Source organism: Marmota marmota, unplaced genomic scaffold (assembly GCF_001458135.2).
Source record: "Marmota marmota marmota unplaced genomic scaffold, marMar, whole genome shotgun sequence".
Taxonomy (NCBI): Eukaryota; Metazoa; Chordata; class Mammalia; order Rodentia; family Sciuridae; genus Marmota; species Marmota marmota.
In genome coordinates, this window is record NW_026000048.1 from 7173205 (window position 1) to 7198804 (window position 25600).

The 25600-nt window shown below is 41.3% G+C and overlaps 1 protein-coding gene across 5 annotated transcripts in view; it reads right to left on the minus strand.

Moving 5' to 3' along the window:
- Sfmbt2 (Scm like with four mbt domains 2) overlaps positions 1-25600 on the minus strand; it is a 218742-nt gene that overhangs the window by 114641 nt on the left and 78501 nt on the right. For 3 of the 5 annotated variants that reach the window (XM_048812649.1, XM_015495184.2, XM_015495185.2), the window contains exons 5-6: positions 3114-3202; positions 1188-1434 (exon numbers count right to left, since the gene is read on the minus strand). In XM_048812649.1, coding sequence (XP_048668606.1) covers positions 1188-1434; positions 3114-3202 — 336 coding nt within the window. Of the gene's footprint in view, positions 1-1187; positions 1435-3113; positions 3208-25600 lie in introns of those variants that run through there. The other 2 variants (XR_007351090.1, XM_048812650.1) reach the window with 2 other exon arrangements.

Below are 25600 nucleotides of genomic sequence, written 5' to 3' on the forward strand. Positions count from 1 at the left end.
GTCAGATTTAACACAGAGGCAAACACAAGGGGTCCAGAACCAGGAATCTTTTGGTTAAAGCACTTGAGTGACAGAAGAGGTAAAACACAACTCCTTGCCTTCGGGTTTTCAAGGCAACACAGCAACTGCTAGAGGATAACAGTTTTCTGGCGATTCTAATCAAGCCAAGAGCTAAATAGTTGCTTGGAATACGTAACACTGACCATAAGGAAGATCAGAAATACATATTTCTTCCTTGGGTATCTTTAATTGCACAAGAAGCCAACATTTTTATTCTGAGGTTTCCCATCAAAAGGTTGGGAAGACCAGTATGAGTAAGCAAGAGCATGAACTGGAATAAGCATAGAACCTGCTCCCTATAAGCTAGCAACCCTGGACAAGTTAACTTAACTCTGGTCTCAATTTTCTCTGCTATGAAACTGACACCAAACATGCAACACTCTTTTGGAACCAAAATAAACAACACAGAAGATGCAAAATCTCCTGGCCCATAGTGAACACTCAAGAATGGTTATGTCAGAAAGTATAATCCACGATTCTATTCAATTAAGCCCATGCAATGTCATAAAGCATAATCCACGATTCTGTTCAATTAAGCCCATGCAATGTCACTTGACACTGCATTTAAAGTTATCTAAAATTGATGATGTGACAGGAAAATAGCATGATGATCCTCTTAGTGCTATTTCCTGGTTGGAATGGATTATATAATGATAAGCAAGTAGTTTGGCTACTCAAACTGGGTGGATGGGTAGAAGGGTGGATGGATGGATATGTATGAATATATAGATAAGTTGATATGGATGGATGGATGAATAAATGGATGGAAGGATGGAAGGACAGACTGATGGATTTAGGGAACCTACTTAGTCTCAACAAAATCCTTGAAGAAGACAGGGGGGCACATGCTCAATCCCAATTTATTACATCTTTCTGAACCACAACTCCAAAGGAACTAGATCAACTTCCCTAGGGCTTCCAACATTACTTTCTTCTTTGTGAATGCTATCGACTGAGGTCTTGGATTTTATTCCCTGTAGAAAGCATTCTGAAGTTGACATACTTAAAATTCACATGCTCAGATGTAAAAGATAGCACAGATCTAATAAACGTTCCAGAGACACATCCCAGAAAATATTACAACTTTTCCTAAAATACTTCACAGTAGCAAAAGCTTTGGCCCTTACCTGAAGGTGGGTCCATTCTGTATTTATTCTCTTGACACCAACCAACTGGTCGAAGTCTGTAATCCAAGTAAAACAACCACTGGTCATAGGATTCAGTGTCCTCCAATCCCACATAGCGAAGGCGTAATCTTCCTCCAACATTTTCAATCACACTAACTATCCAGTACTGAAAAGGGTTCTGAGAATCCTGAAGTTCTATTAAGGAATCAACTGTAATGAGGTCTATAGGGCCTTTCCCTCGCAGAGGCTGTTTAAACAGAAGCAAAACTCCTTATTTTAAACTTTATTTTAAAGTTCTCATGGAAACAGATGACAGCAGAAGATAATATTTTTTCACACCATCATCCAAGCTATTGGCAAACAATCTGGTGTTTCCCTCCACCCCCATCCTCTGCACAGCCCTCGCCCTCCCCTTCCCTTTCCTCCCTCACACACATCCACGTACCCAGTGCTGTACCCAGCACCAAAATCCACAAACAAATAGAAAACAACAGTTTGTCTTAGGTTTTCACCAAACAAATCACCCTTCACAGATAAAATTGCATTCACAAAAAATTACTGTGCTTTTAAGAAGAGTTATACTCAAATTTGCCGGGAGCTAGAAAAAACATGGTAGCAAAATTTCTACTTTTCAAATAGACAGATGTACCTCATAGGGGGCTATAAATTTTCACCATGACTCCTCAACAGAGTTTTCTTAAAATGGCCACTACTCTCAGCAGACAAGACTCTCTCCCACTTTGCTTAGGTGAGTGGAGCACCACGTGTAGAGGTAATATATCCAATTCACGTGATGGTCAGCTAAGTGCAACCATTATGTACAGTTATTTCTACATTTAACCAATTAACCTGATAATTGGTTTGGAAAATATATAATTATTGTCCCTTCTAAGGAACCTTCTTCGCATACATTAACATATGAAAAGGGTGTTTGTTCAGTCAGCCTAACAGGCAGATACCTTTTAAAAAATTTTACATAGTAAGACAATTTGAAAGGGTGAACAATCATCATTTTGATTTGTTCACCAAACAATTAAAATAGCCATTAAGATAAACAAATACATCAGGCAAAAATGGTCACAAAACAAAACCTGCTGTGTAGCAGTGCTACTGTTTTGTTATGTTTTTTCTTTTCTTTTTTTTTTTTTTGAGAAGGTGGAACATTAGGGTTGAAATAATAATAATGGCACTGTCAAAATCCACATTTAATTCCCAGTCATTCATTAAGTTTTCCGCACTCTTAAAGCACATTTGGTAATTCAATAATTACTTATGACACAGAATCTTTCTCTTGCTGTTTCCTTATACATGATAAATATTAATGTTTCATCATAAAATTCTTTTCAAATGAACCATAAAGATTTCAGTTTAAATGTTTTCTTCGGCACCTTGAAATTGCCTTAACTATATTTAAATACAGTCAGCCTTTTCTCCTTTCTTCCAATGAGGGAAGCTAGCTCCATTATTCGTTAACACGGGCGTTCCCATCTTGGGGTTACATGTCTGAAGAGGAATACTGGATGGAACCACTGCTCAGTGTGCCCCAAGAGACTACACGAGAGCACACACATGCTTAGGCATCACCTATTTAACTATTCATCACTCTTGTGATTTTATTGACATTAACTAATAAAGGAGAAAGGCTCAAACTTATAGGATAGTGAGGAGGCATCCTAACATAAAAATGCATTCACATAGAGCAAATTTTCCACTCACTGACTGTACCACAGGGTACAGATTAGTTAACATCATTCAAATCCATCACCTAAGTGATTCAGCACAAAACAGGAAGTGGGGCTATATGCATAAAGATATCTGTGTCTACGCATGGATCTGCAGAAGGATATATGCAGAGGTGCCATTTGGTCTGAGCTCATGGGACAGGATGCTTCAGAGATATAAGAGATGTATAATAACAATACATACACCTTCCAGCAGGTTGGCAGGTGCTGTCCGCGAACCAGTCAAATCATGTATGAGGAATTCGGTCCAGTCTGCATACTTCTCTTTGATTGCTGGCAAGACAAGGGAGAATAAAAAAACATTTGAACACATCAGTAAAATATCAAGTAAACTTAAAATCACTGTAGTTTTCTGTATGTTGGTGTTATTTTGATATTTGTTATTTTGATATATCTTTTTCTTAATTTTAAGCACTATGCTTAAGCAAAAAGTACTACAGTTGAAATCACAGATCTATCAGTAAGTAGTGACCTACCTTGCCCACAACTGGTCATCTAAAGGATAAAAGAACCTGAGGTGCCGAAGTCTTATAAGCTATTTAGAAATCTTAACTGACAACAAGATTCCAAGCGGAAAGAGGCCAAGAAGGAATGGAGAAATCAGAGAAAATTACCATGGGAAAATAAAGCCAGGCCCTGAATTATGTAAAAGGTTGATGGGGTAGGATAAAAAGGGTTCTTTGGACTGAGAGGAAACAGCATACTAACAAGAGGGATAGAAAAGAAACAGAAATGGAAAAAGAAAATACAGTTACTGGACCAACACGGCGCAGTCCAAGCCTGCAGGGCTGGGAAGCCAGTGGAATTGACAGCTGAGAAGTGACACTGACATCTGAGAAGCAGGACATTTCTAGAAATACTGTAAAGGTCTGAAAGGAAACAGAAGACTCTAAAAGCAGGGAAACTGAGGCTGCTGCTGTTATCTAAGTATAAAAGTTACAGGATCCAAAACAGGGTGACAGCCTGTGAGCAAGGAAGGACTCCATTTGAGACACCTTTAAAAAAAAAAAAAAAAAAACTATCAGACCCTGGAGGTTGACATCCTATAAGTGCTTAGAACCCAAATGTACCCTCCCGATGACTCTTCCACAGTACAGGTCTCCAGAGGTTTGGGGAGACCCTCAGCCTTCATGGGCAGCAGAAAGCAGAGCAATATGGTTCCTTGGATTCCACTAACTCACACCGTGATGCTGAACTTCCTGGGAGAAAGATAGCAAGCCACAGGTGAGCTGCCTAGGATCCACCCAGTATTCAACTGAGCTTCTGGTAATGGTCCAGGGACGTTAGGTATGAGGTATCCCCAAAAGCTCATGTACAAAACAGTGCAAGAATATTCATAGGTGGGATGATTAGATTATCAAGGGTGAGACCTGATTGATGGAGTAATCCACTGATATGAATTAACTGGTGGGGACTGTAGGCAGGTAGGGTGTGGCAGGAGGAAGTAAGTACTGGGGTTATGCCCTTGGAGTTTTTAGTCTGTCCCAGGTGAGCTGATGGTTGCCTTGTTGCCAGCTTCTTTCCTCCGCCATGCCCTTCCACCTTGATGTCCTGCTCACCTCAGGCCTACAGCTATGCATGGACTGAACCTCTGAAACTGTGAGCCAAAATGAACTTTCCTTCCCTTGGTTGATCTTGTCGCATCTTTTGGCCACAACAACACAAAGCCTACTAAAATGAGGTTTATGCGTAGCTTAGGTCCTTCAAAGGCTTGATATAACCTCTTCTAGCTCAAATCTACAGAAAGAAAGTTATTACAGAGGGTGGGGGTGCAGAGCTGGGCAAGGCAGGTTCTGCCAACACTGCATGTACAACTTAGGGTAATTTCACTCCATTATTTTCATCAATAAATAGTGCTTATAGGCTGCTAAGAGTATTAAAGAAGAAACACACACAAACAAAATAAAACCATGCCCAGCTAACACTAAGCAATTAATAAACATTTCATTTTGGTTTATTGTAAGTATGTATTAGATGATCACGTATTTCCACCATGTATTTATTACTCACTACCACAATTCCCAATGGAAACCTTCCACAAGCCGAGGCAGGACTGTCATCAGAATGAGGCACAATGGCAGCACTAACATGCATCTCCATCAATATCTGCCCATCATCCAGGATGATCAGAGTCTGAGAGAGGCACCAACACAGAGGGTACTCCAACAAACAAGGATGGAAAACAGAGCTTTACATCACACAACAGTGACGTAAGGCTCCTGCCCAGCCTCCACTTGTAAGAGCAATGCGTCCATTCATCCTTTTTTATCTCTAGGGTTTCTCCCAAATAAAATACCACTGTCGTTATTTTAGACATACATACTTATACGGAAATAACTTTTGGGGCAAAAACATCACAGCTTTGTACTCTCTTCCATCAGTAGCAAATGTAGTAATCGTATTTCAATGTTATTCCCTTTTGTTTTGTGGGGGGTTTTGTTGTTGTTGTTGTTGTTTTTTTTTTTTAGGGGGGGGGGGGCGGGTGCTAGCAGGAATTGAACTCATAGGCACTCGACCACTGAACCACATCCCCAGCCCTATTTTGTGTTTTATTTAGAGACAGGGTCTCACTGCGTTGCTTAGCGCCTCACCATTGCTGAAGCTGGTTTTGAACTCGCAATTCTCCTGTCTCAGAGCTGCTGGGATTACAGGCGTGGGCCACCAGGCCTGGCTTTGTTATTCCCATTTTAAAACCAGCCTTCTTGCATGACTAAGATTAAAACATTAAAAGCAAATATGTACAAGATGAATTAATTAAAACTTTCACCTACTTTATGCTTTACAAAGACTTTTCATTGACGTTATCTATTCTGACCCTGGTAACAAGGCTATGAGGTGGCTCTTCTTAACTAACTTGTAACCAAGTTCACAGAAAAATCTAGGGTCAGAGCCAGCCAAAAACCTCCAAGTATTTAGACCCTAATCTTACATGGAGTCTTTCCTCTAGAATTGATGACTCTCCAAAGTTTTTGCAAAAAGTTAAATCAACAAAACATAGGTATGATGGAGATATCATGAAAACAACTGTCTACCCATAAAGTTTCAAGACTGGGGCAAAATGTACAATTGTACCAGATAAATATTCATTTCACATCTCATTAGAAAAGTACAGGTCAAGCAATAAGTGGTCCTACGCAGTCAGAATTTACATCTACATCCTGTATGAGAAGATCAACTCGCCTCTCAAGAGTTGTTCCCATGTGCACACAATCCAAGTTAACATTTAAGTTAAAAATTTCTTAATATGCAAGCAGCAAAGACACGGTGCAATGCCAAAATTTAAATTGTGAGAGTCCCAGCAAGACAGCACTGGAGATGGTCTGAAATTTACATCTTTCAAGCCCTAAGTTCCAGAGGTCCCATAACTTCCCCTTAATATGTTTCAGTATAAGACTCTGAAGCAATCTTTTATGTGCCGCAGAATATCTAGATAAATTGCTCTCCACGGAAAATGTATCTATAAAGCTATAAAAATACATGGACCATTTTAGGTTAAAAAATAGAGATGAAACAATCCTCAGAAATTTTGCTAATGTTGAAAGAAAACCTGCTTCAGTCAATTTTAGTTCTCAGAGCTCAATTTTCAAACGTACAACAAATCTACTAAAATAAATATTACCCTAAAATGAAAACTAACAAAGTTCTATTCAGTTACATAAATAAAACTCTAGTTTATTTCACAAATACTCCATTTTGAGCAGGAACTCACAACACATGAAGGAAACAATCATGACCTTGAAGTTCAGAAAAAGAAAACACAAACACATACATATACTTTTTGTGAGGACATTTGGAGATGGCTCCAAATTACACAACAACTTCATTGGGATTGGAAAGCTATATATACAGCCTTAAGGTTACTATCATTTTTCAGAACCTGAAAAAACATCACTAAGGTTGGACTTCATCCCATTAAGCTAATGTCAACAAAGAGTCCAGTGGTGTGTCACCTCTCAGTGATGTCCTCTTCTACAGAGAGTGTCCCATGCGTACGATGCCCATTCAAGCAGACCATGAACATGAGACCTGTGAGGGGTCAGGTGGACCCACATCAGCCCGGGCTCCTCAAAGCCGTGCCCTAGTTGAACAGAGAAGCCCACCACAAACGTGCCTTTGTACTTATTCTGAAGACAGGGAGGAGAGTGACAATGAAGAGCAAGGCCACTTTCACTGGAACACACTTCAGGCAACAGGGAAGGGGCTGCAGTCCATCCATCTTCTGGAGTTTAGACCCAATGGATTTTTCTTTGTTGCTCTTCTCTCCAGGAGAGGTTCTCAACCTGCTGACTATAGGCATCCCATGAAACTGGGTGATTTTCAGCCCACCTGGGACTGGGCCTCCCAACTTCCTGCTATTCAAAGTCACAAGCTTCAAGAGATCCCAAAGTGCCTCCTAAGCTGCAGCCCCCAAATCCGACTGGGTGGCAACCGCCCCCCACCCCCACCAATAATTTTACAGTCACCAAGTCCTCATTAGCTTTCAAGCTGCCAGAAATACTGAAATGTCTGGTCTATGCTGGCCCCCCCTTTGACTCTGTGGGTTGTTGGTCTTTGCATTTTTCATTCCTTTACTCTCATGAGGAAAAGGAGATAAATAAAAGTGCGCAGTCCATGGAGACTCCTGGTTTACAAGAGAACTAGACCCTACAAAGAGATGTCGGGTAGCAGCCTTTGGCTTGTCAGAAAAAGACTTTTTAACACTGACCCAGCTAAAGAAAGAGGCGGCAATGGTAGATCCTGAATTATAAATGGAGGCACTTCCTCCTACTATGAAGAAGGCTGCAGACTTCCTATGGAGACTTTCAAAGAAGAATTTGTATTAATTTTTTATATTGTGCTAAAATTAAATTGTTCCTACAAACAGAATAAAAGGCCATACAATTATTTGATAGGATTGATAAGTTCCTACTATGTGCAATGGACATTATGTATGTTGGTATTCAATATACTACAAGCATTCCTATCTTTAATAACAAGTGTAAGTCAGAAAAAAGATACAATTCCTTAGAACTCAACATACACAGATTGTTGGAAGAAAAGTTTTAATTCAATCTGTTAAGACTCATTCAGTTTTATAAAGTTATATGACTCCAAAAAGGAATAGTAGCATTTAGTTTTAAAAAACAGAATTTAACAAAGACATATGAGAATTGTTGGAAGCAAGAGATAAATCTCATAGTGATGACCCTGAGGTGAAAGAGGAAAAATAAGTAGTATAAAACTCTCAGAATAACTGCAGAATTTGAATATTTAATATTTTTGCCATAATCATTAAAACCTTGATCCATATTTACACAGATCCTTAAAAAGGAAAGTCTTTGCAACCTCTACATTGCTTGGAATTTACCTGCATACTGAGAATGAGAATAGGAGAGAGGTGCTTTTTTGTTGAAATTAGCTTATTATGGGATCACATATGACTTTTGATGACAATTACTTCATGGGGCCAAAGGATTAAACAAGAAAATAGACATAAACTTCCTAACACTGTTCACTTGGGCACTAGGTCTCAAGACATATAAAAAGTGAAGTATCACAGGTAATGTGATCAATCTTTCCCTCTTCAGTGCACCCAAACTTTTACAGGGCACACCAAGTTTTCTCTTAGTGGAGCAAATACGAGGTGTTTTAAACTGATGTCTTCATTAAAGGCTAACAATTTCTTGCAATCCAAAGTTAACTTTTAGTAAACCTGTGAATGGGTCATGGTATAAAATTGCATTCTCGAACATAAATCATACAGCAATATTTCATCGTTTTGAAGAACTATAATGAGAGTAAAAATTCCTTGCAGGGCATTCTAATCCCCTCTTTGCCCCTCCCTGACTTCACTTCTTCAAATAGATGCAAACTGGTACCAAAATTAAGTATGTCTTATGGAAAATAATTCCTAATGTAAACTGTCAGGGGAATCCAATTCATTTTAAGCTTCAATCTGCTTCTTCTTGTTCTTATAAAATTTATCACTTGTTACATGGTGGAAAACACAGTCTCTGTGGCTAAACTTGGCAATTAATGCTCTTAACAGAGTAGGATACACTATACACAAAGATCATTATTCCAGTTACTGACTGATGCTTTTTATGAAAACAGGATCAATGGGGAATAGATAATACAGTGCTCACATCAATATGAAAGTTTAGACATACAGTTACTTATTTACTTATTATTAAAATTTATACTACAGATCATTCTGCAGCTCCCAAAGTCTAGACATTTTCCACATCCAAATAAAACTGTTCTTCTCTATGTTGTGCACAAGAGCACAGACAAACATGAAAAGCAGGGTCCTTGAGATGGTCACAGAACTCAGTACTCACACCAGATTCCTACATTCCAACTGCGCAAGCAGAGGCTCCGAGGAATTCACTTCTCATCAGTTCGGTTATTCCTATAACTTGAGCAAATGTCATACCTTAGTAAAAGTGAATCCATTCTAATGACTGTCTATTTCAACAAGCAAGTACCTCAATACACTCCCGTTTGCATCGATGTATTTGTGAAGGGAAGTGAGAGGCTGTGTAGCTTTTTTTTTTTTTTTTTTTCAGTGCCCTCTCTGGGAGTCGCAGCTGGGGCCAGACCCCGCTCCAGGGGACACAAAGTGAGGTCTCACTTCCCCACCAGCACTAGTATTTTCAGCACCTTGCATCTTAGACATTGGCATAGTTATCCATGGGAAAGTCGCAGTTATCTGAATAACAGGCACAGCCACCACAGGGAGGAAGCAGAATGACATAAGGCGGTGAAAGGACTGTTCCAATCACATGATTACTTGACCATGACCAGGCAAGAGACTGCTGAAACCACTCAGCCAAGAGCTCAGCAAACATAGGACCAGGAGATGAGAGTGCGGGGATTCTGTATTTAAGTCAACCCAGAGAAATGGAGACAAAGATGCGTACCAGAGTCTGGGACTGATGTGGATCAAAGGGGTACAAAATTTCCCTTAAAAAGGAGGCATACAGTTTCATCATCTACTGCACTATTCGGTGACCACAGTTAGTATGGAGACCATTAATACTAATGCACTGTAAATTTCAAAATTGCTGGAAAAGTAGATTTCTAACATCTCACACATAAAAAAAAATTGTGAATAGATAAGGTATAGGATACATGAATTGGCTTCATTTCATCTTTTTACAATGAATCCACTGGTGAACACATCACACTGTACCCAAAAAATATATCCATTTATTATTTTTCAATTTAAAATTTTAATTAATTCTAAAAGCCATGAAAGCAAAGCCAATGCGATTTGCTGATGTGACAGATGAAAAGTAAGAGGTGAAGATGTCACCAAGACTACCGGGTCAAGAGATGGAAGAATGGACAAACTCAGGAGAAGCTTAAGTGCAGGGCCAGCTCTACATACGTTCATGCCGCAATGATCACAGGACATGGTGTCATAGCTACTCAGCTGCTGTAACAAAGAAACCCAAACACTCCAAGGTGCAAACACAGTGCAAGTTTCACTCTCTCCATATACTCCCAAGGCAGGTGGATCCAGTGTGACAGGCAGCTGGGCTTCAGTAGGAGTGGTGGAGCCTGGGTCTCAGTGGTCCTACCGTCCTGATACAAGCAAGGGTGAGGCCAAGCTGCTCAACCCATATTCCAGCCAGGAAGCAGGAAAGGAACTTAGCTGAAGGGTGAGTACTTTCCACCTCATCAGTTGCACATAGATCACAAACAACACTTGCCCTGGTATTCTGTCACCCAGATGAACAGCCGCACTTGGCTAACTGCAGCTCTAACTTGGATTACAAGAAAAGTCCCAAAGAAATGACAGGAGCTCTCTGGGACAGGGAGCAAACTGGGTTGGACCCAGTGGGAGGGATGGAACCAAGTTTACTCATGTTTACCATGCAATGATGCTTCCTCCTCCACCTGGGTCAGGGTAGTGCCACAATAACTATTTCCCAGGCTTTTATTACAAGTGGGGAAAATCTACAACATAGGAGGATCCCTCACCAAAGTGCCCACTCACACATTCAGCAATGCCTCTGAGAGAAGAATATGGGGACCCATGGGACCCCATCTTATAGGGGCCTTCTCTTTATAGATTCTCAGTCTATGCATATTTCCCCTTTCCTCCAGTGAAATTTCCTCCTAAACCTGTTACATATGAGGTTATAAAATGTCTCCTAAACCATAGTGCACAACACAGAGACCTGATGGAACTCACTCTGCAGTATCCACATATCTACACCAGCGGCACTGAGTCCAGGTAAGTCGATTACCAACTGATGAGAGAACCTCGAGAGAACAATCGACTTTGACAGAGGCTGCTGACAAATGAGTAACGTGAAGGTTGACATTAGGCTTTTTATTTTATAACCAAGCTCTTCCAGGATTCATTCCTAGGAGCAGAACTGCAAAGGATTTACCAGGTACTGACAAACTGCTCTTATCATTTAAACTCTTTATCATTGGTACACAAAAATTCTCATTTCTGTCCATCCTTACTAATATTTCATCTGATCAGACTTCTTAAATTTTCACCCATTTCAAGCATATGAAAATATTTGTGACTTTGGTTTTCATGTTATTGAGTATCAGCACAGTTTGATATTATTACATGATGATAATTCAGGTTCCCCCTGGGAAACTGCCTATTCACATCCCTTATATGTTCTATAGACTCAACTTTTAAAAAAAAATTGATTTGCAGGAACTCTTCATATATTTTAGTTATTCTTCATTTGATATAGCATGACTCTGACTCGGTCCAGTGTTAAGCATGAGCCTTTTACAAACAGAAATGAGATCATATCACTCAGTGTTGTGATCTCAGGTGTACCCCAAAAGCTCATAGTGAGACAATGCAAAAAGGTTCAGAGGAAAAATGATTCGGTTGTAAGAGTCTTAACCCAATCGGTGATTTTATCCCAACAGAGATTAACTGAGTGGTAACCTAAGTGATACGGTGTGGCTGAAGGAGGTGGAAATTAGGGTGTGGCTTTGGTGTATATAATTGCATCTGGAGAGTGGAGAACTAACTCTCTGCTTCCTAATCTCTTGTGAGCTGCTTCCCTCTGCCACACACTCCGCCATGATGTTCAGCTTCACCTCAAGCCCCAAGGAATGGAGCTGGCCTTCTATAGACTAAGACCTCTGAAACTCTGAGCCCTCAAAGAAACTTTTCCTCCTCTATAATTGTGCTGCTTTGGGTCCTTTATTCACAGCAGTGAAAAAGCTGGCTAAACCACTCAGCTACTGACTCTCAGAATAAATTTCAAACTCCAAAGACTGGCTCAATGACCTTGGTGATGTGGCTGCTCTCCACTATTCCTCTTTGCTCTTGACCCTGAATTCCTCAAAGATCTTCTCTTCTAAGGGGTCTCCTAAGGACTCTCCTGGAGCTCCCCCAGACCCCCTCTACCCCTCCTCAGCTGAATTGGGACTTCTTTACTGGTCCTCCCTGATGACACACACTAGCATCTCCCACAGACCCAAATTCTTCCCCTTCTCAGACATATTCCAGGGTATAATTCCACATTTGTGTTCACTTGTCCACCATTTCCAGGGGTCAATTCCAGGAAGCTACACACAATTCAGTCCCATTGTGTGCACAATTCTATCCCAATTCCTGGAACAACAGGCATATGGTAGGTAGTTATTGAATTTTGACACAAGAAGGAAGGAAAAATTGAATGGTTTTTGTTATGATGTAGATAGGGGACGTCCCTCAGAAGCTCCTGTGTTAATGCAAGAATATTCAGAGGTGAAATGATTAGACTTCATGAGCCATAAACAGATGTGTCTATCCCACTTTCAATGAACTAACAGTGATAACTGTAAGCAGGCAGGTGAGGCATGGCTGGAGGCAGTAGGTGGGTCACGGGCCATTCCCTGCAAAGGTGCATCTTCCCTGCAGCCCCCGACCCACTCTGCTTCCTGACCTCATCATGCTCTGAGCAGCTTTCCTCCACCGGGCCCTTCCCCCATGATGTGACGCCTCACCTATGCCAGAGCAATGGAGTTGGGCACCCGTGGACTGAGACTTCTGAAACCATAAGCCCCAAATGAACTTTCCCTCCTCTAACTTCTTCTTTTCAGATATTTTAGTCACAGCAATGAAAAGCTAACTCAAACAATTTTATAAACTGTATCTGTTTTACTAATCTTTTCATGAAATAGCACTTGCTTAATTCAGATTAGGAGCTAGTTGCCATAAATATTATGCAGACTTTTCATTAAAATATAATTTAATTCAATGTCTTATCAGAAGTCTTTAAAAATATTCTGGTATTCCTTTTGTTTCTTTCTGCTTTGTATTTGCCAGTTTTTAACTGCATATATATGATGCAGATTAACATTTACAATGTTAGTTCAGCCCATATAGCCTAGAAAACCAGGGATTGATCCATTTAATTAATCTGGCACTTAATATCTTGTAAGATAGAGACAACACTCAATATCTGTCTGATGTTTTCCTTCTGCATGACTGACACTGTCAGTCCACTAGGTAACACTTTTACTAGATCCCTCTGCAGAGGAAACTGTCAAAACTGAATTGACATAGCACATGAGTCCAGAGCTCCAAGTTCAATGGAAGAGTCACTTTCTTGTTAAAGATTTTATTCTCCTAAGTTTCTCTTTTTCAAACTTGATTTCTTTCTGTAAAGTTTATTTCTTTGCTGGAGCAAAAGAGCTTCCATTCAAATTTTCCCCGATATTCTCCTTAGGGATATGTTTAAAAAAAAAACAAAACAGGCTTGCAAAAAATTTACACTGCCTTTCACATCTATCTGATTAAATGAGTCAGCCTAGCAACGGTTTTTGCGTTGCTGTCATTGACAGTTAACTTCATATGTCCACTTGGATGTGCCATGGTGCCCAAATATGTAGTCAAACATCATTCCGCATATTTCTGTAAGGGTGTTTTTGCATGAGATTAACATGTAAGTCTGAACACTTCGGGGAAAGGAGACTGCCCTCCATAATGTGAGAGGGTTTCATGTGATCGTTCAAGGCCTGAATAAAAGAAAAGACCAGCTTCCCAGAACAAGAAAGAACCCCCCAACAGATGACCTTGGGTCTTCCTCCACAGCATCAGCTCTTCCCAGTTCCCCAGCACATGGTCCTGGGACTTGAACCGTCAATCTTCCTAGGTCTCCAGCCTCCTTGCCTCACCCCTTAGATATACAACCTGCCAAGTATGCGTGCGCTCACACACACACACACACACATACACACACACACTGTTATAGTTTGGAGGTTAGGTGTTCCCCAGAAGCTCACATGTGAGACAATACAAGAAGGTTCAGAGGAGATTATTGGATCGTGAGAGTCTTAACCCTGTCAGTGAATCAATCCCTGATGGGATTAACTGGGTGCTGGCTAGGGGGGGTGGGGGTGGCTGGAGGAAGTGGTTAAATGGGGGCATGGCTATGAGGTATATATTTTGTACCTGGAGCTGGAGTCTCTCTCAGCTTCTTGATCACCATGGTGTGAGCTGCTTCCTTCTGCCACCCTCTCAAGCCATGATGTTCAGCTTCACCTCAAGCCCTGAGGAATGGAGCTGGCCTTCTATGGACTAAGACCTCTGAAACTGTGAGCCCTCAAACTTTTCCTCCTTTAAAATTGTTCTGGTCAGATCCTTTAGTCACACAGCAGTGGGAAAAAAGCTAACTAAAACATACACATTCACACTCACATACATCCTATGGGTCTGTTTCTCTCTAGAACACTGGCTTATTGATACAGCATCTTATTACTACAATTCTAAATGTTCCATGAACAAAAAGAAAAGGACAACAAAAACAGTCACAGAAAAGTGGGGGTAATAATAGTGACCAGTCATCAGACAGCTCTTGCAGGTTGCATCTTCAGGAGTGCATGAGAAGAAGCCTGTGATAAACTTGTGCCCACTGAGAAAACACCTGAGACAGGAAATGATGGGTTCCAGATGGTGCTGCCTGAGCTGGAATTCCAGCTCCATCCCGCAATGACAGGTGACATTAGAAATGCCTTCTAGCCTCTCTAGGTCTATCCTTACATGTAAAATTAAAATCATTTTTTTAAAACAAATCAAATAGATGTTAATTGAGAAGTCACATTTTTACATTTCAAAGCTAAAACCAAATAATTATCAGTCATATAAATGCTTCAAACAGGAAGAGAATTCAGTAATTCAACCCATTATAACTCCAGCGTGTTTGCTGGCTTGATGACCACAGCATACTCCACCCACCCGGGAGAATGCCCAGGTTCAAAGGTCACCCTGACACTCGGGCATTAGAGGACACCTGCAGCACATTTCCACCCTCACCTTCCCCAACACCCCCAGCACACCCCACATCTCCCACCCTGAGCTCCAGGGATGACTGATAGTTCAATCCAGAGGGCTCTCACTTGAGCCCGAAGGCTGAATCCATCCTAGGTGAGGCTGGCAGTGGGGTCTTGAGTGGGTCACTGCTATTGGCTGCAAACTTCACTCAAAATAAACTATAGTTTGCCCTTAACCAAAGAGCGGTAGATACTAAAACCATTAGAGCTCTGGGCCACCTGGAGAGGGCTGTTCTCTCAGACACCTCTGCCCCCAGCCTCTGCAGGATGCACCCTGGGAAGCAGCACCAACATGTTCCACACTTTCAGCTTCTATCTGGAGTCCTGCTGCAAACCCTGACTGATGCCACCACTTGTGTCTCTAGCACCTTTCAAAGAGACATGGAGATGGAATCACCCTTCACACATGGCTCCAGTCTAATATGCTCACCAAAAGCCGGACAGCAAGCCAATTCTCAGACAGGCCCATTGCTAAAGTCTGATAACTACTTATTATATCCTCTGAAGTAAGTCTTCTTAACTTGCCATCCACATGGGCTCCAGGGAGCTCAGGAGCCCACAAAATGGAACACAAAGCTATGTCTATATGTACGTGTGTGCAAAACCTCATCCAAGAAGCTTCCCCAGGTTCCTCAGATGCTCAGAGAACTCCATGACCCTTCAAAAGATTAAGAACTACTGTACGGGGAAAAATGTTACTACACCAAAATACAGCTGGGATGTGACCACCAGACTGCAAGCACCCTGAAACTTCACGCTCTACCGTACCCTGTACCTAACACAATGCCAATCAACGTTACCACGCAACTCTCCTAGGGAAAGCAATTTATTATCTTCCCCCTCTACACAGATACTAAAATTCTGATTCCAAAATCATCTACTAACTGTTCTCCATGTGCCAAACACTGTGCTGGTCACTTATGGGCAACATTTCTCTGGTGCTTCCAAAGTGCAATGAACTGGTTATTCTCATCTCCATTTTGCAAATAAGACTCAAAGAGATTAAGTAGGTCTGTATTCACAGAGACAAATACCTTCAAGACTGTATAGGCAAGGGAGATGACAGATGCCTGCCCCCATTTCTCTGGGCTCCTGCTGAGCCACTTTGCCCACACTCCCAGTTGGCCTACAGCTTCCAATTGGGCTGGGGTCTTCTTACTCTGCCTCCTTATCAGTACTTGAAAGGACCACCCTCAGCCCTCATCCACCAGGCCAGGCACAATGTGCTCCCTCAAGGCACACATGACATGTTGTAGATCTGCCCCACTGTTCACCTATACCCTCCTTCAGATGGTTTGCTCCATGAGGGGGGAATGTCACTCTTGGTTCAAACTTCCTCCTCAGACCCACCATGGTCTCTGGTGCACAGAGATACCTAATAAACACTATGTAGATGAGTAAATGTGTTTTTAAGAATGTCAAGTGTAACAGAGCACTGGATTAAGGATTAAAAGACTTTCTAGACCTATTTCTGCCACTATTTACAAATTCCAAGAAGGTTACATATATCCTTGGGAATTTAATATTACAAAATTAGAGCATCCCTTGAAAACACACATGTGCAGTGTCACATTTATGTCCCACAAAAGTCCAGATAGTTGGAAAGGAAATAAATACCACCAAGACATGATTCCTGTGCTCCAGGAGTTTGATTAGGAAGACGGCATGTCAGCAAGGAACTCAGAGGGAAGGAGGGAACCGCAGGTACTATAGAAGCCCTGAGCCCAGGAGCAGGGGTGGCTTCTTACTGGAGCCACCATAAGAGCTGGGCCTTGGGTGCATTTGGCATAGGTGTATGCAGATCAACAAGGTCACCTACTGGTGCTCTACAGGCAGGAGGTGAAGGAGGAAGGCTGCTTGGTCCAGGGACTCTTCCAGATGTTCAAGTGAAATGAAGGACACCTGAAGACATGAGGCAGAGGAGGAGAACCCCTGAAAGGAGATGCCCCATGAGTCACAGGAACAAGTCCAGGCAAGGACAGGTCAGTAGGCCCAATTGGCCCACAATGGCCAGGCCTGAGCTGCACCTCCAAATCTAATCACCAACCATTTGTGCCACGAGTTTCACTAGGGTGGTGAAGGCAGCACTGGGAACAGGTGACATCACAGAACTGACATCAGAGAAACGGACGCCACTTCAACAAAACAAGCCAGAGTTTGTACTGGGAGGGAGAAGCCACAACTCCCAGCTGAGCCATTTACTTGCTGTAGCTGTAGAACTGATATTTCCTGAAGCAAGTTCCCTGAAAGCTCACTAGCATCCCAGTCATGCCTCTCTATCCGAGGAGTCCTCGCCCGGCCCCTTCCTAAGGCTGAGAAGGGAGTGTGACCGAACAGATCCACCTATGAACAGGGAGCAACATCACTGGGTTAGAACTGTATTTAAAATGGGGCTGAGGGTAGCAAACATCAAGAGTTAACCCAATACAGGTATGAGGTCTAGAACCTCACGAGGAACTGAGGAGATAGGAACCTGGGAAAGATGGGACATCTTCAACAGGCCTCAGTCATAGGTGGGTGGACGATTCCAAGTCCATCACATATTGTCTGCTCAAAAACAAGCCTGGAAAATAACCTCATGGCCCACCATGCAACTTGCCTCCACTTCTCCACCTGCAGAGAGTGCCTTCATGATTCTGACCAAGATCATCTTGCTTATAAAGCAAGGCCATCTCCTTCTTTCCAATGTTCCTGCACAACCTTCAACCACATATGTTACTAGTTTGCTAATAAGACTCTTCCTTGTCTACTCAGGTGGTTGAAATATTTCAATAATAAATTCAGCTCTCATAGTTTGAATTTATCTTCAAGATTTTAATACCACTCCAGCCTTGGTACTTGCCTCAATAGGGATGCTGCAGGAATCAATGAACAGTAACTAGTTACCCACAAGAGAGCAATGCTACTCCACGGGCTGAGTACCTCAATAGGAGCTCACAGCACCAGAGCTGGCAGTGACTTGGACCCTGGACCCTTGACCCTTTGTATGACCCAGGTGAAGTTCCTGGCCAGGACAAACAAGGGTTGCCATGGCTATAATATAAGGAGAGATACCTGGACAAGTAAAGGGCTTGATTTTTGTTGTTATGAGCAGGAAGGTCTACTAAGAGTGACCAATTATAAGGAACATTCCAAAGTGCTGGAATTGTGATTCAAAACCATAAATCAGGTTGGTATTAGAGGAAAACAGTTCAGAAAGAATAGAAATTACGACCTGCCTTCCCACCCAGTTTAGGAAAAAGATGAGCAGCCACAGTGCTTAACTCATTAGCTGCATTTGGTTTGCAAGCTGTGGTTACAACGAGAGGCAGTATATCTGAGTTTCTCTCTCTCTCTCTCTCTCCCTCCCTCTCTCCCTCGTTCCCTCCCTATATATATATGCACATATATACATATATATGTATGTATGTGTGTGTGTGTGAGAGAGAGAGATTTCTTTTTCTTTCTGCTTAAGAACTAACTGGAAATTTTGATTAGGTCCCTAAGGTTCTGTCTTCTGCGATTCTTAAAACAAAGCAAAATGCTACAACATTTTGTAATGTATCACAAAATACAACTGAGTACATCACGCAATATTTCAACAAAAATTTTGCAAAAGGGCTAGAATATATAAAAGAATATGCCACTCTGGTGCTGTAATTCATTTTGAGTGTTGACTATAAATTCTGCCTGCTTTATTACATAAACAGAATTCATTTGGATTATTGCATGTGGCAGTTCTTGAAAAAGCCAGCTGTAAACAGAGCCTGGACAAATTCCCTGAATTTTCTTCTATCAATTACACGAGATCAAATTATGTTTGTAAAAATGAAGCTTTACTACTAACAATTATTTTTAAGCAATGAAATGTAACAGATATTAACTTATGGTTTTCGTCCTGTTAACACTAAGACCACATTATATGAGATTTATAGCTGTTTAACAAAACAAAAACTATTATGTCAGGCTTGGAAGCAGTAATTCATCGACTTATATGGAGCAAACAATTCATGCCAGATGAGTGGAGAGGAATAAATTTCCTACTCATTTTGTAACCATTATTCCTTCCAACCAGGGGAAGATTGGGCAACCTCAGACTCAAAAAAAAAAAAAAAAGCAAAACTGGTGTACTAAAACAGGACCCTGTTTATACATTTACTCTAATCACAGTCTAGAATATGCTGACCCAAAAATCAAATTTGGGGCAACTTCTTTCAGCTACCCAGTATTTCTATAACCCCATCACAATTAACCACTGAGATTTAAAACCAGCCTCAAGTTGCAATAATATGGAAAAACATCTCTTTCCACAACCCCTCCTCATCAAACTTCTTATACATTTTTAAAATATTTTCTTCATGAATAGAAGGAAAAGAAACACGATTAGTCCCATCTCAGTTATAAGCAGCGATACAAGCACAGTTGTACAGAAAAGTCAGACAGGAGCTGACCCTGCTGGACCACAGGAGAAGTCAGATTGCACAGCGATGGAGAAAACAGAATTACTGCCTCCTTTTTCCACCTCAGTCATCTTTTATGCATGTCACAGAGGCTTAAGAGGTGGTGCAGACAGAATGCAGACATGGTTAGAGAAGTGTTCACTATATAGATAAGGCAGGGCCCCAGCAATGGCTCATCTGGAGGGGGCGGGGCGGGGGGCAGAGAGTAGAAAGGGCCCAAGCAAATTGCTCATGGATGGACTTGGTTTCTCACTGCAGTTACATGGAGGCTCTGCCTTAAACTGGTTTTGTTCCAAGGGACCCTTAATAAATCAGCTTCAGAACTCCCTGACGCATTTCCACTAAAAGTAATGTTGCAGGAACACCCAGAGTCTACAAAAATAAAGTGGATAATATCAACTCTGCCTAACTATTCTGCACATGCTATCCATCCCAAGGAACACTTCAATTCTGAATATCCAGGTCAGAAATCATTCAGGAAAGGAGAACAGAACCTCTCTTACAGAACAAGAAAGAAGGACAGATACCCCCAGGTACCAGAGCATTACTAACCCTACTAAAAGAGGTGGTTCCCACCTTGTATGTGGGAAGGCAGCTCTCCATGGCAGTCAGCTCCTAATTATGTAAGAAAAAGAACGTGTCCTTTGCATCCCTGCAGGAACAGCTTCATGAAGCACCAAGAAAGAAGGCTAGATGGACAGAGTGACTCTTCTTGCTTTCCTTTTTAGGGATGAAAACAGAGTGCCCACTGCTACATCAGATTCCCACTCTCTATACAAACAGAGCACCTATGTTCGTGAACAAGATATTAAACTACAAGTTCTTTTTAAAAAGAAATTGCAAATACAAAAATTCTACACGTTACTGAATCTCAAAAGGACAGCTTTAAGGAACTAAACTTCAGTATTATAAATTTATTTTATTTCATTTATTTACTAAATAACTTCAACTTGATTCATTTTCCCACTGACTTAGAAAGATGGTCAATTATTAAAATACACCTATATCTTAACATTTAAAAGATCCGAATTATGACTATAGGGATCAAAAAGAAGCCAGTAGAACCAGATGAGCCACTGACAAGTTCCTGGAGTAAGTCTTAGCTAGAGTGTCACCTGGGACAACAGCCTTGGCAAAGCACAGCTGTGAGCAAAAGCCTCTCCACATGGCCTGAGTCTGCAGGGCCCAGAGGTGACAAGTGTCACCTACAATCTTAAATGGCTGGAAAAATCACTACTTCGTGACATGGGAAAGTTATATGAAATTCAAATTTTAGTGTTCATGAATGACTGCCGATGGCTTCTCTGGTGCAGCCACAGTGCACTGGGCAGCTACAGCAGAACCAGATCACCCACAAAGCCCAAAATACTGACTCCAGCCTTTCAGAGGGAAAGTCTACTAATGCTTGCTATAAAGGTCCCAGAAGACACAGGCATTAGAAGGGTGGGAGACGGGGATCAGACAGTGCTCATGATTCATCAAATTAAGAAATGTTTTAAAATAGTTATCATAATCCTCTACTAATACTCACCATGAATAGAAACTAAAAGGAAAAAGAAAATATATATATATAGCCAAAAAGAAAAGAAGACAAAGAGAAAATAAGTACCAATGACTAAGGAGAAAAGAGAAACATTATCATTGCTCCGATATACTCTGTACAATGCTATAAATTGCTAGATAGTCAGCGTCTTATTACCCAGGTTGAAATTAAAAGTGCATGTGTAATTTTTATTATGTAGGGGAAAGGGGGCACTAACTAAAATTACCAATCCTACATCCTCATACAAAAGCATCCCAATGACAATGGGTAGTGAATATATGGAATACCCAAGGGCAAAATTTCCTTGAAGTCACCTTATGTAAAAATATTCAAGCAAGCAAAACTCAGAAAAATGTAAAGTTTAAAAGATAGCATCTGCATTAACTTTTTAAAAAAGTAAAATATGAGAGAGTAAGTCTTACAAAAGGTATAAGATCCTCACCAAAAAAACAACAATACTTTATGGAAAGATTATTAAAGAAGTTATAAATAAAGGAAATATATACTATGTTCATGGATTAGAGAATGTAATATTATAAAGATATTAACTTTTCTTAAAATAATGTAGTCAAAGCTGTTTCTATCCTAGTAATTATCAACACATTACTTTTATAGAACTAGATGAGACAATTTTAAAATTCATAGAGACATAGTGTGTCAAGAATAGCCAAAACACTCTTTTAAAAAACCAACAGGGTGGGGCTGGAGTTGTGGCTCAGCAGTACAGTGCTCATCTAGCATGTGTGAGGCCCTAGGTTTGATCCTCAAGCACTACATAAAAAATAAAAAATAAAGGTATTGTGTGTCCAACCACAACTAAAAATAAAATATTTTTAAAAAAGAAAAAAAAAAAAACAGGGCTGGAGTTGTGGCTCAGTGGTAGAGTACTTGCATGGTATGTGTGAGGCACTGGGTTCAATTCTCAGCACCACATATAAATAAATAAAAATAAAGGTCCGTTGACAACTAAAAAAATATTAAAAAGCAACAACAACAACAATAAATGTGGGAACTTGCCATGCAGATAAAAAGTGGTGATACTATAATAATTCGAAAGGTGTGGTTTTGGTAAAGGGAATAGACAAATCAATAAGACAAAGCAGAAATAGAGAAACATGATGGATGGTTACATCCAGAACCACAAATCAGTGGGGAGGGAACAGACTTTTTGATAAATGGTGCTGGGACAACCGCTTATCCATATGAGGAAAACTGAAATGACTCTTGTGCCACACGCTTTACACAAAAACTATTTCCTGCTGAATCAAGGACTCAAACATGAAAGGCAAGACCATAAAGCTGCTGGTGGCAACAGTGGGAAATGCACTCACGCCGACCGTGTGGAGGACGGAAGGAGTCCTTCCTTGGAGATGCCAGGAGCACAAGGGGTTGACAAATTCAGTGTAGTCAAATTAGGAGTTTCCACTTAACAAAAAGTCACTAAGGAGAGAGCAAAACTACAAGCCACAAACTATGAGAAGAAATGGGAATTTCTGCTATAATATCAAATGAAAGGCTCCCCATTTTGCAAAATTGTGACTGAGGATGGAGGGAATGGTGACAATATGCACTTCCAGGACAAAGCCCAAGCCCAGCATCACCAAGATGAAGAACATGAGGTGAATGGTCAGTGTAAGAGTCCCAGCTACTCCTGAAGCCGGCTCACTCCAGCTGTGGTCAGCTGCTTTACTTGGTGTAAAACATCAATATCTGGGAAAACGGTAGCAGAAGGAGCCCACGTTTACACTGTGAGGACATACATGCCCTACTTACTGGTAACACGTGATTCTCACAATACAGAAGAAGCTTGCACTCTCAACTAAGTGTACCTGAAATATAGAACCAATGTAGGATTAATTAAGAACCCCTGCGAACCGGTGAAAAGGGAAGAAACAAATGAGAAAATGGGCAAGATGCTTACACAAGCACTTCACAGAAAAGGGTATGCAGATGGCTAGAAAAATGTGAGAAAAGACCCTCAAGCGCAATGGGCCTCTTCCAGCCAACTGAAGACCCACCCAGAACAAATGAACAGCCTTCCCACAACAAGAGGCATCTCCTCCAGCCTGCTTACCTGAGCTGGGACATGTGTCTTCATCACTTTTATGAAGGGACTTCATGAGCATGTATTGACTAACCTATAACCACTGACATACTCCAAGTCTGGCCCTGTTGCTCAGATCTATGGTTTCATCAACTACGTACCCCTGTCCCAGGTCTCCTGCATCAGGTTGAGGTCCGAGGACTGGTTCTTACCAATGAAAAGTGAAGCTATGCTTTCTCCCAACTCTTTCCTTCTGCCAGCTAAAAGAAGAGAAGGAGATGGCCTTAAGATGGCAGAGCCACAGGATGAAAGCACCTGGGCCCAAAAAGGTTGTCAGTTCACCCCAGACTGTGAGATGAGCAAGACTACAGTTTGGAAGTGAATGTCCCCCAAAGGCTCATGGGTTAAATGCTAGGTCCCCAGAGTGGCACTAGGAGATGAAGACCAGTGGGAGGTCCTTAGGTAGTTGGGGGAGTACCCTCCAAGGTAAGGAGGCCCCACCCCCTCCTGACTCTCTTTGGCTCAGGAGGTAAGCAGTTTGCTCTGCTTCCTGCTCCTCCATGATGTGCCACCCTTCCCAGAGGCCCAAAGCAACAGGACACTTAATCCTCAACTGGAATCTCCAGAATCATTGGCCAAAACAAAAATGTTCTCTTTTATAGGTTCACTGCCCTGGGTATTTCATCACAGGGACGTAAAGTTGACTAATACAAGCCTTAAGCTGAAATGCAATAGCCCCCGGAAACACTGAGACTTCAGGGGGGTCAGTTTCAACAGCCAGCTCGATTCCCTGTAGGCTTCCCCTAGATATCCACCCTAACACCCTAGGAAATATATACCACTATTTTCTATTGCTAAAATAATAATTCATTAAAAGAATTACAGCCTCTTATACCCACATAATTATTTCTGCAAAGGTGGGTACAGTATCTGTAACCAGGAGAAATCAAATCTCATTCAGGCAAGAAAATCAGTCAAGACCAAAAGAGCTAAATAAGCCCTTTCAAACCCAGAGGTTTAGAGCAGTTTCTCCACGCCAGCACTACTGACATTCTTTGTTGTGGGGGGCTCTTCTGTGCACTATAGATGCTCAGCAGTATCGCTGGACCCTACCCATGAATGCAATAACACTCCCCCACCAGTTGTGACAACAAAAACCATCTCCAGATATTGCCAAATGTAACCTGGCGGCAAAATCGTCCCAGTTGGGGACTAATGGTTTAGACAGAGCACCTGGTAAACAGTTTCAAAGGCACACGTTAATTTAATGACCTGACTGTTATCTAGCCAAATGCCACAAGTGCATTTGATCCATAGAAACATCTTTCCAAAAATCACACAGCTCACTACTCCAGGCCAGAGGGGAAATGCCCACACTGGAACAAGATGCCAAGAGCTAAGACCTCAGTCATGAGATGACCATTCCAAGGGCTGCCCCACCTCGGGCCCACAGTTACTGTGCCCTCAGTAAATGCTCTTCAACTTCAAAGCACATCCACTTATGAACACTGTCCTTGCTGGCCAAGCAACAACCGCACCAGACAGTGACCGAGGGTCATTTACAAATATACAATTTGATATGCTAAACTCTCTCAATCTAAGGAAAAACAACTAGTGATGAGACTGATGAAAAGACTATTTCACTCAGGAATCTCTGACATTTACCTTAGGCAAGGTCTGACTGATTTTTTTTTAACCCTCCTTAATGGATTTTCTTTAGAATTTTCTTTTCCTAAGATTTAATATCGGGTTGCTGTGCACTTCCTGATGTAGTCTAGCTCTAGAGAGGAAAAAGGTAGATCAGATTTTTTTAAGGGAAGGATTTCATCCAGGTTACAAATTTTCCCTGGTTTAAAAAAAAAAAAAAAAAACCAAACTAATATTTAATTCTAAATTAAGGCGGGGGGGGGACCTCATTACGCAATCTGTGTAATTGTACACAGGACCAATCTCTTCTTCCCCATCTATCATATGCCTGAATTACCAAGAACACAATTGCCCTCTTTGAACGTGACAGAATTAATCTTGAGCTGAACATTTCTGGTGCCTATTTCTTGGTAGTTTATCTTTTTTTGAGGCAGTCAGGTGGTTCAACTCTCCTTTGCAAACTAACTGATTCTTAGGCTGATGGTGACTTGTCATTTTTCTACCTGCAAATTCATCAGCTAAGAATGCAAAGTGATTTTTAAAACAGAATTTCGCTAATAAATCCATCATATCATCCCTCGTCACCCAAGGGCGAGGAACCCACTCAGGTTTATCTTGATTGACTCACAACTCCTCCAGCAGTCACTCAGCTACACAGAGCAATAAACGATCTCCCTGCAAGCCGCTGTGACGAATCACCACCCTTCAGT